Below are 15,292 nucleotides of genomic sequence, written 5' to 3' on the forward strand. Positions count from 1 at the left end.
AAGAATATGCACTTGTCCCATCCTTTCTGCATTTGCTCTCAGCACTCGTTTTCCCTTGCCTTTTGCTATGTAAATTTACACAACACACACAAATATGGTTTACCTCTGATTCTAGTCCTCTGAGTAGACTCACTGAAATGAAATAAAAATCCAAGCATTGATTTCAAAGGGTCTGCACTAAGTAGGATTTAGTTGGATGTAGCCTGTAATTATAACCAAAGTATTTTACCCCAAAAGAGCTGCACTGGCCAGTTTATCTGAGTACATTATTCATAGAATCCTAGAGTTGGAAGAGACCACAAGGGCCATCGAGTCCAACCCCCTGCCAAGCAGGAAACACCATCAGAGCACTCCTGACATATGGTTGTCAAGCCTCTGCTTAAAGATCTCCAAAGAAGGAGACTCCACCACACTCCCTGGCAGCAAATTCCACTGTCAAACAGCTCTTACTGTCAGGAAGTTCTTCCTAATGTTTAGGTGGAATCTTCGGGGGGGGGGCTCATTTATTTATAATTGCTTAATCATATGGAACTAAATCGCATTATGCTGTAAGGACCTTTCATAAAATCTTCCAATTGTGGAGTTGGAAGGGTCATCTAGTCCACCCCCTGCATCCAAGACAGGAGACCACCCAACCTCCGCTTAAAAACCTCCAAGGACGGAGAGTCCACAACCTTCCCAGGGACATCGTTCCCCTGTTGAACAGCTTTTGCTGTCAGAAAGTTCTTTCTAATGTTTAGCCAGAATCTCCTTGTAACTTAAAGCCAATGGTTCAGGTCCTTGTCTCTTCATGTGAGACACTTTTAGATCTTTCAAGGTGGCTCTCGTGTCTCCCCTCAGCCTCCTCTAACTCCTTCAACCATCATCTTGGTCTCCCTCCTCTGCAGACGCTCCGGCTTCTCAACATCCTCCTTAAATTGCGATGCCCAGAACTGGACACAGGATTCCTGGCGGGCAGTACTGAATCTAGAGACTAAGCTGCTGTTGATGCAGCCAAGAACAGCATTTGCCTTCTTTGCTGCAGCATCACACTGCTGCCTCATTTTGCGGTCTACTCAGGCTGCGGGATGGTCAGCCACGCGTCCTCCATCTTCTTTGGTGAAGCTGCTTCTTCCTTCAGGCTGAGAGGGAACGGGGGAGCCTCCCTTCCGGGCTCCGGGAGCGGGGCAGCGCCAAGATGGCCGCCCGCCCGGGAGCCGCGCCGGACCCTGAGGCGCAGGCGCGAGGCCCTCCCCCCCCGTCAGCCCCCGCGGCGGAGAGACTACGCTTCCCAGGGTGCTGCGCGCGCTGCGGCCTCTGCTCGGCTCCGCGACGCGCCGGAGAGTCGCCCGACCCGCTTCGTGCGCCCGAGGCCCGCGCTTCCCCCGCTGCTCGCGCGCTGCTGGGCGGCCATGCCGACGGGGGACTACGAGTGAGAGCGGGGCCGGGCGGGGGGGGGGAGGGCGGCGGGGGCGGCTGCCCGGAGGCCTCCCCGGAGCCCCGCCAGGGCCGCGCGGCCTGCTCGCTCCGCCCGACGCCCGGGCCTCGTTGAGACGCGGGCTCAGGGAATCCTAGAAGGGCAGGGATGGAGGGAACCCTCAGGATCACCTAGTCCAGCCCCCGAAAGCCCCAAGGCGGGAGCGGCCCTGCGCCGCCTCTGCCTGGCAGCCCCCGGCGGCGTCCTGGGCCCCTTTCAGGTTGCGGAGCTGCCCCGTCTCCCCCTCTTCGGATACAGACGGGGCTCCAGAAGCCAGCCTGTGCTCTGTGAGCTTGGGGAGATTGGTGCAGGTGCAGAGGAGCTCCGGACGGCTGAGCCGCCCCCTCGGAGGTTCTCAGCAAGGCGTGGGGTGCCTGCACAAGAGAAGGCCTTGTAAGGGCGACTGAGCTATTAGAATGAGAGGCAAATACTTTGGCCAGGAGAAAGTGGTTCTTTGCTGGCTTTGGGGCACAGTGAAGCATGTAAGGCTACTTTGAGGGGGTGTTGGAAGGCGAACAGCATGCAGGAGTGTAGAAGAGAGAAGGTGAAGCCTTAGCTTGGGAGACCTTGTTCTGGGGGACGCCTGTGCCCTTTGGGGGACGTGTTTATCTCTTGGGGGCAGAACTCCTGGCCCTTGGTCAGAAAGCGTGAGAGAATGTTTAGTAGGTTGAGGCTGACTAGTAGTCGGATGCTTTTCCTTGGAGGTTGGGCAGAAGAGGAAATAAAAGAACAGCTGTTGACCAAATGGGTTAATGGCAGAGTACCTGGAATAGAGTTTCAGGGTGGAGTTAGTATTATGGATGCCATTTGGAATGTGGTTGGAAGACATTCCTATCTTTTATACGAAGAAGCCAATGTGCATTTTGGTAGAATTAAAGTGACTCGCAATGAGAGTATGAGGTATATGGGTGAGGGTCAGGGACTAGTCTTAGTACAAGTAAGTAGTAAGAAACTACTGGGTGTGGGAAGAGCAATTGCCAAGGTTAGAGGATCAAGCAAGAACTCTATACATTTACATTAACTGAACAGATACTTAACTTGGTATCTCTAACTCTGTTTCAGCTCCAAGCCCAGTTGGGCAGACCAAGTGGAAGAGGAAGGGGATGATGGTGAGAAATTTCATGTGTCATTGAACAAGATGCATGTTAAAGGAAGAGCAGCCCCTTTCACCCAGGAGAAGTCAGAGCAGACTTCCACCCCATCTAGAATGGGTTTTATTTTCCTTGTACCTTGAAATCTGTACCCACATCTTGAACACACCAAGAAGATTGCAGCTAGCCCCTGCTTTTTCCTTGTCTATCCCACCTGGATGCCTTCAGACAAGTTTATGGTGCTATACAAGTCAGGTAGCTGCCTGCCTCCCAGTGTGGCCCCATTCCTCTTGCCTCACCACACTTCCTTCCGCACCCCAAGAAGTCACAGTGCTCTTCCAAAGAAATGGAAGCCTGGCCCCAACAATCCATTTTGAAGGGGCAAGGAGGGAGTATAAGTTAAACATGTTACCGTATTTTTCACCCTATAGGACGCACTTTTTCCCCTCCAAAAATGAAGGGGAAATGTGTGTGCATCCTATGGGGCGAATGCAGGCTTTTGCTGAAGCCTGGAGAGCGAGAGGCGTCGGTGCGCACCAACCCCTCTCACTCTCCACGCTTCAGGAAGCTATCCGCAAGCCTTGCGCGCCCGGCGGGAGTTCCCGCAGGCTCGCAAGGCTTGCGGGTGGCAGCCTGCAGCCTGAAGCACAGGGCGCCCTCCGGAGGATGCCCCGTGCTTCGGGCAGGTGTCTGCAAGCCTTGCGCGTGAGGCTTGGGGCGGCAGCCAGCAGCCCGAAGCACATGGCGCCCTCCGGAGGACGCCCTGTGCTTTGGGCAGGTGTCCGCAAGCTTTGCGCGCCCGGCGGGACTGAGGCGGCAGCCTATTCTGTGGGCTGGGGTCGGGGGAAGCTTGGGCTTCCCCCACACCAGCCCCGTGGCTGGGGAGGGGGAAAGAATTTTTTTTATTCATTCCCCCCTCCCCCCCCAAAAAACCGAGGTGCGTCCTATGGGCCAGTGCGCCTTATAGGGCGAAAAATACGGTAATTCTGAGTAATAGTTTCTGAGCCACACAGGGCAGATCATTCCATCAGGTAAGCAGATATGCTTGCTCAGATGGAGCAAACTGCTAATGTTGAATTCCTTCCAACAGGTCTTAACTTTCTCATAATAATAATAATAATATTCATTGTGAACCCAGAATCCTCCACTCCAAACAATGTTATCTTCCTCTAAATTTTCTTATCTCTGTGCTGTCAAGATTCCAAAGGTACTTGAAGCTCATGGGGCCATGTTCAGGAGTACTTAGGTATTTATAAGCATCCTTACCTCTGGAATCCCATGTATGTATTTTATTTTGGGCAGCCCTGTTTTCATTCCCAATGGCTATACAAATTTGACTATACTAATTTACTATTAGAGATAATGATAATATCCTTCATGTAAAGACTTTAATTGAGTTATTGTGCTTTCCCAACACAGATAAATGCATCACCAGTGACCTGCTCAAGGACATCCCCCTGAGTGGAGTGCTGGGTGGAGGTGGAAGTGGAGGTGGAGGTGGAGCTGTAAATGTAACTGTAAGCATTGAGCCAGAGCTTGTGAAAGGAGGTAAAAGTTCACTTTGCATTTCAAAAAGGGACTGCAGTATTGGGTGACTTGGAGACACAGAAAGATTACTATAGTTCCCACCCCCACTACTTTTTACAGAACCTCTCCCATCACCCAAGGAGCTTGTGAATGGAAACATCAAAACAGTGACTGAGTACAGGGAAGAGGAGGATGGCCGCAAGGTGAAGGTGAGTGAGGGCTTGGGATCAAGCCATATCTCTATTCTCCGCCCCCCCCCCCCAGCTCTCATTCTCAGGCTCACCTCCATATTATCCTCTTGGTGTCTTGTGTTCTTAGGGATTTGGCCCCACCCTCACCTCCAGTTGCCTTTCGTTGACAGTGAAAGTTCATCTCCCAGCATGCCACTTCCTAGGTTGTACGGGGGCAGAACTCTCCATGTCATGTGGTTCATTTCTGTTTTTAGTCTGAAAGTGATGACCCTGCTAGATGTTTTCCTCCAATATACCATGTTGCTTGAGTTCTGCAGGCTTGAGTGAATAGGTTTTTGGGTGGAGGTTGGTTGTGACTTAAGCACAGTAACTGTGTGGTCAGGAAGAAGGAAGGAAATTCTACCTGTAGGTGTGATCCTCAGACTTTTCCCATTTCCTCTTTGTTGATTCTTGCCCTGAGCGTAATATGACATGTTGCTATCCTTTGCCAGATTATCCGCACCTTTCGAATTGAGACCCGGAAGGCCTCAAAGGCTGTGGCTAGGCGAAAGGTGAGTCACCTAAGAGAGTGAAGCTTATCCCCTGGCACCTTCTTCCTTGACCACTAGGCATACTAGGCATATGTATACAGACATTTTATGCTGGGGTAGGCAACCTAAGGCCCATGGGCCGGATGCGGCCCAATTACCTTCTCAGTCCAGCCCGCGGACGGTCCGGGAATCGATGTGTTTTTACATGAGTAGAATGTGACCTTTTATTTAAAATGCATCTCTGGGTTATTTGTGGGGCATAGGAATTCGTTCATATCCCCCCCCCCCCCATATAGTCCGGCCCACGGCTGAAAAAGGTTGCTGACCCCTGTTTTATGCCATCATCAGATCTGAAGTAATGGTACTGGAGCAAGAGATGTCTAAAAGCCAAAACTATATATATATTAATAATATTTATTAGAAGTTTTATAGTTACAGAAAGAAAGTATGAGAGGGGAAAAAAGCAATACATTTTTTTAACAAACAATACATCAAAAATAGAAAGAAAAAACAGTACATCAAAACAACAAGAAAAAACAAAAACATTTAAAAACACATCCAAATTCCATATATTTATCTTTCATTTACTTGTTTCCTCGACTTCCTCACACCTCCCTTTTTTGTATTCTAGTTCAAATTAGCTAATTCAGCAAATCCTTTCCCTCTTTCTCAATTTTTTGTTCTATAATTTATCTTAACACAATCTAACTTTAAATTTTCCACTTTAACCCATTAACAATCAGTTTTTGCTTAATTCTTTATAACATTTCTGCTAAAACCATATAACTTCATTCCAGTATTCTTCTAACATTCATTCATTTTGCAATATTTCTGTAAATATACTTAAAATTTTTTCCAATCTTCTTCCATTGACTCTTCTCCCTGGTCTCGGATTCTGCCAGTCATTTCCGCCATTTCCATGTAGTCCATCAGCTTCATCTGCCATTCTTCCCGGGTGGGTAGATCTTGTGTCTTCCAATACTTTGCGATAAGTATTCTTGCTGCTGTTGTGGCATACATAAAGAAAGTTCTATCCTTCTTTGGCACCAATTGGCCGACCATGCCCAGGAGAAAGGCCTCTGGTTTCTTCAGGAAGGTATATTTAAATACCTTTTTCATTTCATTATATATCATCTCCCAGAAGGTCTTAATCCTTGGGCACGTCCACCAAAAGTGAAAGAAAGTACCTTCAGTCTCATTACATTTCCAACATTTATTATCGGGCAAATGATAGATTTTTGCCAGCTTGACTGGTGTTATGTACCACCGGTAAATCATTTTCATTAAATTCTCCTTTAAGGCATTGCATGCCGTAAACTTCATACCTGTGGTCCATAACTGTTCCCAGTCAGCCATCATAATGTTATGTCTGACATCTTGTGCCCATTTAATCATAGCAGATTTCACCGTTTCATCTTGAGTATTCCATTTCAGCAGCAAGTTATACATTCTTGACAAATTCTTAACTTTGGGTTCTAACAATTCTGTTTCTAATTTTGATTTTTCCACCTGGAAGCATAATTTTTTGTCCAAATTATATGCCTCCATTATTTGATAATAATGGAGCCAATCTCGCACTCTGTTTTTCAATTTTTCAAAACTCAGCAATTTTAGCCTGTCTCCCTCTTGCTCCAGAATTTCCTAATACTTTGGCCATTTCATAGAATCATAGAATCATAGAGTTGGAAGAGACCACAAGGGCCATCGAGTCCAACCCCCTGCCAAGCAGGAAACACCATCAGAGCACTCCTGACATATGGTTGTCAAGCCTCTGCTTAAAGACCTCCAAAGAAGGAGACTCCACCACACTCCTTGGCAGCAAATTCCACTGTCGAACAGCTCTTACTGTCAGGAAGTTCTTCCTAACGTTTAGGTGGAATCTTCTTTCTTGTAGTTTGGATCCATTGCTCCGTGTCCGCTTCTCTGGAGCAGCAGAAAACAACCTTTCTCCCTCCTCTATGTGACATCCTTTTATATATTTGAACATGGCTATCATATCCCCCCTTAACCTCCTCTTCTCCAGGCTAAAATATTAGGCTAAAATAGCCTCCATATTGAGTTTTTTCAATGCCTTCGCTTCCATTGGTGACAACCATCTTGGGGTTTTATTTTCTAACAAATCCTTGTATCTTGTCCAAACATTAAACAAAGCTTTTCTGATAATATGATTTTTAAAGGCTCTATGAACTTTAACCTTGTCATACCACAAATATGCATGCCAAACAAATACGTTGTTAAAACCTTCCAGATCTAAGAGATCAGTATTTTCAAGAAGTATCCATTCTTTCAGCCAGCAAAATGTGGCTGATTCATAATAGAGTTTAAGGTCTGGCAGGGCAAATCCACCTCTTTCTTTAGCATCTGTTAATATCTTAAATTTTAACAAAACCTCCAGGACCGATGTAAAAGGCAATGGAGAGATTGGGCACCCTTGTCGTGTTCCTTTCTCTATCTTAAATTCTTCCGTCACCACATTATTCACAATTAGTTTGGCCTTCTGTTCTAAATAAATCGCACCTATACCGTTTCCAAAGCCTTCACCCACCCCCATCCCCTGTAAATTCTTTTTCATAAAACTCCAAGAAATGTTGTCAAAGGCTTTCTCCGCATCCACAAATATCAAAGCTGCTTTAGTGTTGATCCTCACTTGTAGTTTTTCAATAATATTAATTATATTCCTCGTATTATCAGACAAGTGTCTGCCCGGGAGAAAGCCTGCTTGATCTTTATGTATTACTTCTGCTAGTACTTTTTTTAAATCTTTTAGCCAATATATCTGCAAAAAAATTGTAATCCACATTAAGCAGTGATATGGGGCGGTAATTCTTGAGTTGTGTCTTTTTAGTCTCTGTTTTCGGAGACATTTCGGTGTAATGTAAGCTTCTTTCCACGACTCAGGTGCCTTTTCCCCCTCCAATATTTCATCACAGACTTCTTTTAAAGGTTGTATTAACCATTCTTTCAGAGATCTGTAATATCTTGAAGTCAGTCCATCCGGTCCTGGAGATTTACCCAGTTGCATGTTCTGAATGGCCCCTTCTACTTCCTGCACTGTAATTTTATGGTTCAGCATTAACTTATTTTCCTGGGAAATTTTTTGTAGTCCATTAATTTTCAAAAATCTGTCAATGTCTATTTCTTTCTGCTTCTCCTGCGTATATAGTTGTTTAAAATACCTCTGGAAGCACTTTTTAATTTCCACTGGATTCTGTATGTTCTTTAATTGCCAAGCCAGAAGTTTTCCACACTTGTTTGCCGATTCAAATGTCTTTTGTCTCATCTGTCTAATCTTCCATTCTATTTCCTGATTCATCATTTTCATATATTGTACTTGATATAATTTTATCTCTTTCAGAATCTCTTGCGACTTTGGTTTTGCCCTCAGTTTTTTTTTCTCCTTCCTTTATTTTTTCCAGGATTTTATCTTTTTTCTCATTTTGTATTCTCTTCTTGATTGCATTCTGTTGTATCAAAAAACCTCTCATGACCGCCTTGCTTGCATCCCAAATTACTCTTTTTTCCACTGTAGTATTCATATTTATCTCAAAATAGTCTCTCAGAGTTTCTTGGGCCTTCTTGGTCACTTCTTCATTCCTAAACAGGGCGTCATTCATCCTCCATCTAAAGGAACCAGTTGGCATCAGTTTCATTTCCATCTTCACAGCATTATTGTTGGAGCAAGTTTTAGGGCTGATTTCCACTTTATTAGTCTTCGGGACCAGTCCTCTAGTTACCCAGATTTGATCAATTCTTGTCCATGTCATCTTAGCCTCAGAAAAGAAGGTTCCCTCTCTTCCTAAAGGGTTCTTCGTTCTCCAAATATCAACTAAATCCATATTTTCAGTCATGTCAAAAAAGGTTTTTGGTAGTCTGCCATCCTTGGTGACTACCTGTCTCTGTGCCTTGTCCATATTTGTAGACACAACTCCATTCATATCTCCCATCAAGATCATATTGTAATCCATATAGTCCATCAGGGTCTCATGTAACTTCTTGAAAAATTCCGATTTTCCTTCATTTGGTGCATAAATGCCTACTATCAAAAATTTCTCTCCTTGTGATTGGATTTCAATTGCAACAAATCTTCCTTGTTCATCTTTAAACATAAATTTTGGTGATAGGCTCTCTTTTGCATATAGGACTACTCCTCTTTTTTTAACTTTATCTGATGAAATAAATTCTTGGCCCAATCTTTTATTTATTAATATCTTCCTGTGTAGCCTTATCACATGTGTTTCTTGCAAACAAATCAAGTCCAATTGTTCTTTTTTAAGTAAGTCGTCCTTTTTTCAGGGGAGTTAAAGCCATTAATGTTCCAGCTTAATATTTGCAATGCCATGACGTGATTACTGTAGTTTTCCTCCAACTGCACCAAGTGCTTGCTCTTCCGTCGGTGGTGTGTTCGTTAAATCCAGTCCGAAATTTAGTGTTGCTACGTCCAAAATTCCTCCTTTTTGGTGACCCTCTATCCAACACTCTTTGCTCTGATCCTCTGTCTGGCACTCCTCTGTCTAGCACTTTTGGCTCTTTTCCAAGTTCCTTCTGTAGATGTTCCTCGTGTTTGTTCAGGAACTTAACTTTATCTTCTTCTGATCTTATTTTTATTTTCCTTCCTTTAAAAGTAAAGGATAAACCTTGAGGAAATTCCCACCTGAAAATAATTTGGTTCCTTCTCAACAGGGCAGCCAATCCACCGTAGTTAAACCTGAGGTCCAAAAGATGTTTCGGAATATCTTTAAATATTTCCACTCTTTATTACCAAGGTCTTCTGGTAGTGCCGACTCAGAATTATATCTCTCTCTTCTTTAGATCTGAGGGTTATCAGACAGTCTCTTACTCTGTTCTTCTCTTTCTTCCCTCCTCTTCCAAGTCTGAAGGCCCTCACAATTCTAAATTCCTCTTGTTTCGAGTTCAACTCCCAAAATTCTGCAAATTCCTGCGTAAGAAAATCTGCCAGGCTGTCCTTTTACAATTCAGGTACAGCTCTGATCCTCAGATTTACCTGTTTTTCCTTGAGCTCAATCATAGAAAGCTTCAACTTATGATCTTCAAGTTGCCTCACCAGATCTGGAACAATCTCTGTTTCCAATTGAGTTAATTTAGCTTCCACGGCAGCTGCTTTTTCCTTGGCCTCCTCTGTAGTCTGTCGTGTCAAATTAGATTCTTTAATCAATTTTTCAATAGATTTATGATTTAGACTGAGTTGGAACAGCCGCAGGTAGAGTAGAAGACCCAGATACAGAGGCTCTTCGCTGCCACGGCTTCCCAGACCTTGTTGTTGATAGATCTGTTTTTTCTTTCCCATCTGCCATAACACTTCAATGGCTCAAGGTTAATCTCACAGTCCAAGAGTCAAAACACAATTGGAATCTCACAGTCCCAGAGTCAAAACACACAGTTGGAAAATTCCAACACTTGTGGTAGCTTCAAAAACTTCCTCTAGAGGGACAAAGTTACTAATTGTATTTATATTAAATCAAAATGTCTCCTTTTTAAAACATAACTGCAACAATAGAACTAGTTTTGCAATTGTTTCTGGTCCCTTTGCCCTTTTTTTGTAGCAGAAAAAGATAGTTGAAACAATGTATCACTCTTGTTTAACTAACTGTCAGGGAACGGTCTAGATTCAGCCGATACGCATTCCAATAAAACAGTCTTAATGGCAGCCCGGTTCCAGGGTCTGAGTGATGGAACTTTTAGCCCCTTCCTCTCTCTTTCGCAGGCAAGTTCCATCCAAAAAGCCCCCCTCCCCCTTCTCCTGCTTCCGGGGGGGGGGGGATTCACTATTTTCAATGCTAGAAATATATACTTTAACTGTTAACTTTCCAAGGCTTTAGCTCAGTCTCTTTGCTTCCTTCTATTTACAAAAGGGGAAGGCGGACTTCCTGTTTTTAACCTCCCCCGTTCGTTGCCAAATTCAGAATTTTTTCCTTAAAAGGTTCCAATTTCCGCTTTACTCACAGGTTGTTATTTTAATGTCCCAATTTCTCCAAGAAAAAGTCAGCGCTCTCCAGCGACGGCTATGCGGCTTCACTCCACAGAAGTAGCGGTCGATTCACAGCACCGCGCCACTCACCCCCACTCCGCTAAGGATCGCCCCAAAATGGAGTTCCTTGCGTTGGGGGGGGGCGCTAATGGTGCCCGCCCAATCCCAAGATCACAGGCTTCACCCGCCTGTGATTTTTAAGGGGTCTCTGCCTTCGCCGTGGCAGCCAGACCCAATTCAAAACAATATATATTTTTAGCTCAAATCAGTATTCCAATGAAAAACAAATAGGTCCATAAAGAAGTGAAGTCTGGAATTTGTTCTTGATTGGCTTAAAATTGGACCAGAGGCCCACCGTCAGCCAGGGGCTGTTGAAGGGAGGTCCCACCATTAGTTGCACACACAGTTATGCAAGTTTTGGTGCTCATCAGACTTTTCTGTGAACTCAGCCTCCTGATCTGTTACATTTTAGTCTTGCTCTCTTTCTGAGTGAAGACATTGTTTTTGCATGTATTCTTCACATTTGGCTAGATGATGGGAGTTACATTCCAACAACATCTGGGGGGCACCATGTTGGGAGAGGCTGGCTAAGGGTGGGGGGACACCCAAGGTTTTTTCTTCATTGTAGTATCTCATATTTTGAGATGCTGCATCTTAAATGGTGTTTGATACTCTTTACATCTTGTTGACAGAATGTTTTGCTGCTGCTGTTTTGCTTTGGAGCAGCTGGTGTGCAATTTGCTCAGAATTTGGAATCTGCCAGCTGTGGATTCTTTTAGAAATCACTCTGCTGGTCTCTCCAGCCTATTCCTACTATGTCTGTCTTGCATCATCTTTCTCCCCCACTTCTTGGGGATTGCAAATGAGATCAAAGACTTCATCCAGCTCTTTTGTTCTGCTCTCTAGAACTGGAAAAAATTTGGAAACTCTGAGTTTGATGCCCCTGGCCCGAATGTGGCCACTACCACTGTGAGCGATGATGTGTTCATGACTTTCATCACCAGTAAGGAGGTGAGTGGCGCATGCAGGAAAGCAGGGGGTGAAAATAAAGAGCCGAGGTTTCAAGATGGGTTGTGGTGCTTGCGTTTCTGGGGGGAAATGGCACGGGAAGCTGCTTTGTTCTGAGTCCGCCCCCTGGGCCGTTTAGCACAGGATTGTCCGCCTTGAGTGGCAGCTGCTCTCCAGGGTTTCAGGGAGCAGGTCCTTCCAATCCCTACCTTGAGAAAGTGAAACATGGGACCTCCTGCTTCCAAAGCAGTGTCTGCCACTGAGCTGTTGCCGTTGCCTGTTAACATTCTGACATTCCTAAGACTGCTGGCACAGCCAAGACACTGCTGATAAGAGACACTTGGTTGGAACTTAATCGTTTTGTGGGCTCTGAATGTGGGTGGGAAGACAAGCAGACTTTCAGTTGCTCACACACTCAGATGTGTCCTTTGCCAGGACTTGAATTGCCAAGAGGAGGAGGACCCCATGAACAAGCTGAAAGGGCAGAAGATTGTGTCGTGCCGTATCTGCAAGGGTGATCATTGGACCACTCGCTGCCCATATAAGGACACCCTGGGACCTATGCAGAAGGAGCTGGCAGAGCAGCTGGGGCTCTCCACAGGCGAGAAGGACAAACTGCCAGGAGGTGAGGGGTGCAAAAAGGCAGAGAATATGGGGTGAGCCCTTCCTGCAGAGACAGATAGGTTGGCTTATGCCAGGGATGAGAAGGAGAGTTGTGCTCCGAGTTTCACTAACACTGCATTTTGTTTCTGCAGAACCAGAACCTGTTCAAGCCCAGCAAAGCAAGACTGGGAAGTATGTCCCACCCAGCCTGAGAGATGGAGCCACGCGCAGAGGGGAGTCCATGCAGCCTAACCGTAGAGGTAGATTGCCTTTGGGGGGGGGGGGTAGGGACTGAATCTGACGTGTCCTGACAGCAGTAGCTGTTGGCATCTAGCAGTCTAGTCCTGTGTATATTCTGTGCCATACAAGCCTAGGCCTGCTTAAAAGATAGTGGAGCTGGCAGGTATTTAAGAGTCCTTCAGTTTCTGCTGCCCTGATCCAACAGTTCTTTTTGTATCTTAGCCGATGATAATGCCACCATCCGAGTCACCAATCTGTCCGAGGACACCCGAGAGACTGACCTGCAGGAACTGTTCCGTCCTTTTGGGTCCATATCCCGCATCTACTTAGCCAAGGACAAAACCACTGGCCAATCCAAGGTGAGAAAGTGGGATTGATAATTGGGCTGAACTTGGTAGGTTCAAAGTGGGGAAAGAGGTGGCAACAGGTGAGTGCTGGAAGACATTGTGCTTTTATATTGTGCTTTTATGTTGTAACTGCCCTGAGACCTGCAGGTAAAGGGCGGTATACAAATGATTAATAATAAATTAATTAATTATAAATAATAATATAGATACAAACAAAAATTACCTTCCTTATCTCTTATTTTCATCTTTCCTGTTGCTTACCTTCAGGGCTTTGCCTTCATCAGCTTCCATCGCCGAGAAGATGCTGCTAGGGCCATTGCAGGGGTATCTGGCTTTGGCTATGATCACCTGATCCTAAATGTGGAATGGGCCAAGTAAGTAGGACTCTATATAAAGGTAAAGGGACCCCTGACCATTAGGTCCAGTCCCGAATGACTCTGGGGTTGCGGCGCTCATCTCGCTTTATTGGCCAAGGGAGCTGACGTACAGCTTCTGGGTCACGTGGCCAGCATGACTAAGCCGCTTCTGGCGAACCAGAGCAGCACACGGAAACGCCGTTTACCTTCCCACTGGAGCAGTACCTATTTATCTACTTGCACTTTGACGTGCTTTCGAACTGCTAGGTTGGCAGGAGCTGGGACCAAGCAATGAGAGGTCACCCCATTGTGGGGATTTGAACCGCCGACCCTAGGCTCTGTGGTTTAACCCACAGCTACACCCGTGTCCCTTATATAGGGTATAGGGTAGGCTATTTAATTCCTTTCAGCAGTGTGCCTGTCAAACAGCCTCAAATTCTGCTGTTACTGCAAATTTATGTTTCTTACGTAAATCTTCAGCCTGCTTCTCACTGAGACAGTAGACCTGTTTCTATATATTAGTCTTTCAGCTGTACCATTTTAAATGGAATTCTCCCTCATGATAAGATTCCTATTTACACAAAATCTATCTTCTAGTATGGAGGAACATTCATTTGTGAGAACTTCTGCCTGCTGTCTGAAGTGGTGCAGTGCTATGTGGATTCACTATTTTAGTTTTTTAAAAATAGCCGCTTTGGCCATAAAATTCAGCCTTAGTGGAATTTTGAATCAGACAATTTTGTTGGAAGCAAAGTCAGGAGCACTTGGGACCAGTGATTGGGGGAACAAAGCACCTCAGTGCATTCTCCCCCACCCCCTCAAAAAAAGGAGGAGGAAGAGGCAGGACTTGGCAGCCTAGCAAATTTCCCACCTGGCCATCTTTTGGAGCCAGCCACAATTAGCAGGTTGGAATGAAGAGCAACGGGCACTTAGGGGGGGAAGACAGTAGTCACCATTAAATCCTGTTTCCGAGTCCATAGCTGAAGTTGCCCTTAAATTTTCAAGCTTTTCTCACAACATGAGGCCTAGCAACAGCTTTGTTCTTAAATATGAGCAACAGATTCTCCAGGTGATGCATTGGATGCAAAATCTTCAGTCGTCCACTTGTTAAAATATTAATGTCTCTTTTTTTCCCTTCCCACCCCCAGACCTTCCACCAACTGAGGCTTCCTGTCCGGCATTTGTCTTTGGAAATTGCCCAGTTTTGCTCCTCACTGGAAATAATAGTCACTAATAAAGGTTCCTTTCAGTCACTCTCTTGTGGTGTGTCTCAGTCCCTCATCAAAATAGCCCTATTGTTGCTGGAGTCACCCAATTTCATTTTAACAGCTGAGTTTCTTTTTACTGAGTGATTTGTTAAATACACAGGCTTTCTGATGCAAGAGTGTTTAATTTTTATTATGTTAATAACCCCATTTTAGATGAAGACCCAGGCCTCTAAAGTAAATGTTGAACTGTTTCACTGGGTTTGATCCAGAGTGGGATTAGGTGTAGCGAAAGGAAGGTGTCTTTGTGTGGCTTGCTCAGCTGATGCCATTTACTGACTTACTGCCACATTCTGGACTCTCTGCAGCCCCCTCCAGTAATGACCAAATTAAGAGGAGTGATTAAGTAACAGACTCTTACAGTTCTCTTTAGAAAAGGCTCTCAATCTTACAATATCCCTTTAATTCCAGTATGCAATGTAAGATCCACTTTACATTTTTTGCATGTTTTTAATCTTTTCTGCCAGGATGCCAGCTGCACCTTTTTACAACCATGCAAAAGTAATTTAAGGTGGTGCAGTTTGCTATGCAGTCACATCTACACAGTGGCCCTTACCTTCCTTTTTCTAAAAAATTAAGCTGACCAGCAAACAGGCACTGCTGGTGGCACTGACCCATTGGAGAAATATCTTCATGCAATGCATTGCTGCTCGAGAAAGTGACCGTATTGGTGTAAGGAGCCTGGTCACACT

The 15,292-nt window shown here is 45.1% G+C and overlaps 1 protein-coding gene across 2 annotated transcripts; it reads left to right on the forward strand.

The window, feature by feature from the left end:
- Positions 1-1,241: 1,241 nt before the first annotated feature.
- EIF3G (eukaryotic translation initiation factor 3 subunit G) lies at positions 1,242-14,588 on the forward strand (the record flags this gene model as incomplete). 2 transcript variants are annotated; one of them, XM_083421128.1, is made up of 11 exons in its annotated part: positions 1,242-1,411; positions 2,519-2,565; positions 3,967-4,095; positions 4,195-4,283; positions 4,757-4,816; positions 11,688-11,792; positions 12,225-12,414; positions 12,545-12,652; positions 12,855-12,991; positions 13,247-13,353; positions 14,484-14,588. In XM_083421128.1, exons 1-11 carry the CDS (start codon positions 1,392-1,394, stop codon positions 14,497-14,499), a joined length of 1,008 nt encoding a protein of 335 aa, XP_083277254.1. In that variant the 5' UTR covers positions 1,242-1,391. The 2 variants fall into 2 exon arrangements, with proteins under 2 accessions (XP_083277254.1, XP_083277255.1); XM_083421129.1 differs by lacking the exon at positions 14,484-14,588 and having other exon boundaries at positions 1,247-1,411; positions 13,247-13,357.
- Between the last annotated feature and the right edge of the window lie 704 nt (positions 14,589-15,292).

The sequence above is a fragment of the Podarcis tiliguerta genome (genome assembly GCF_965153285.1).
Source record: "Podarcis tiliguerta genome assembly, chromosome: 17".
Taxonomy (NCBI): Eukaryota; Metazoa; Chordata; class Lepidosauria; order Squamata; family Lacertidae; genus Podarcis; species Podarcis tiliguerta.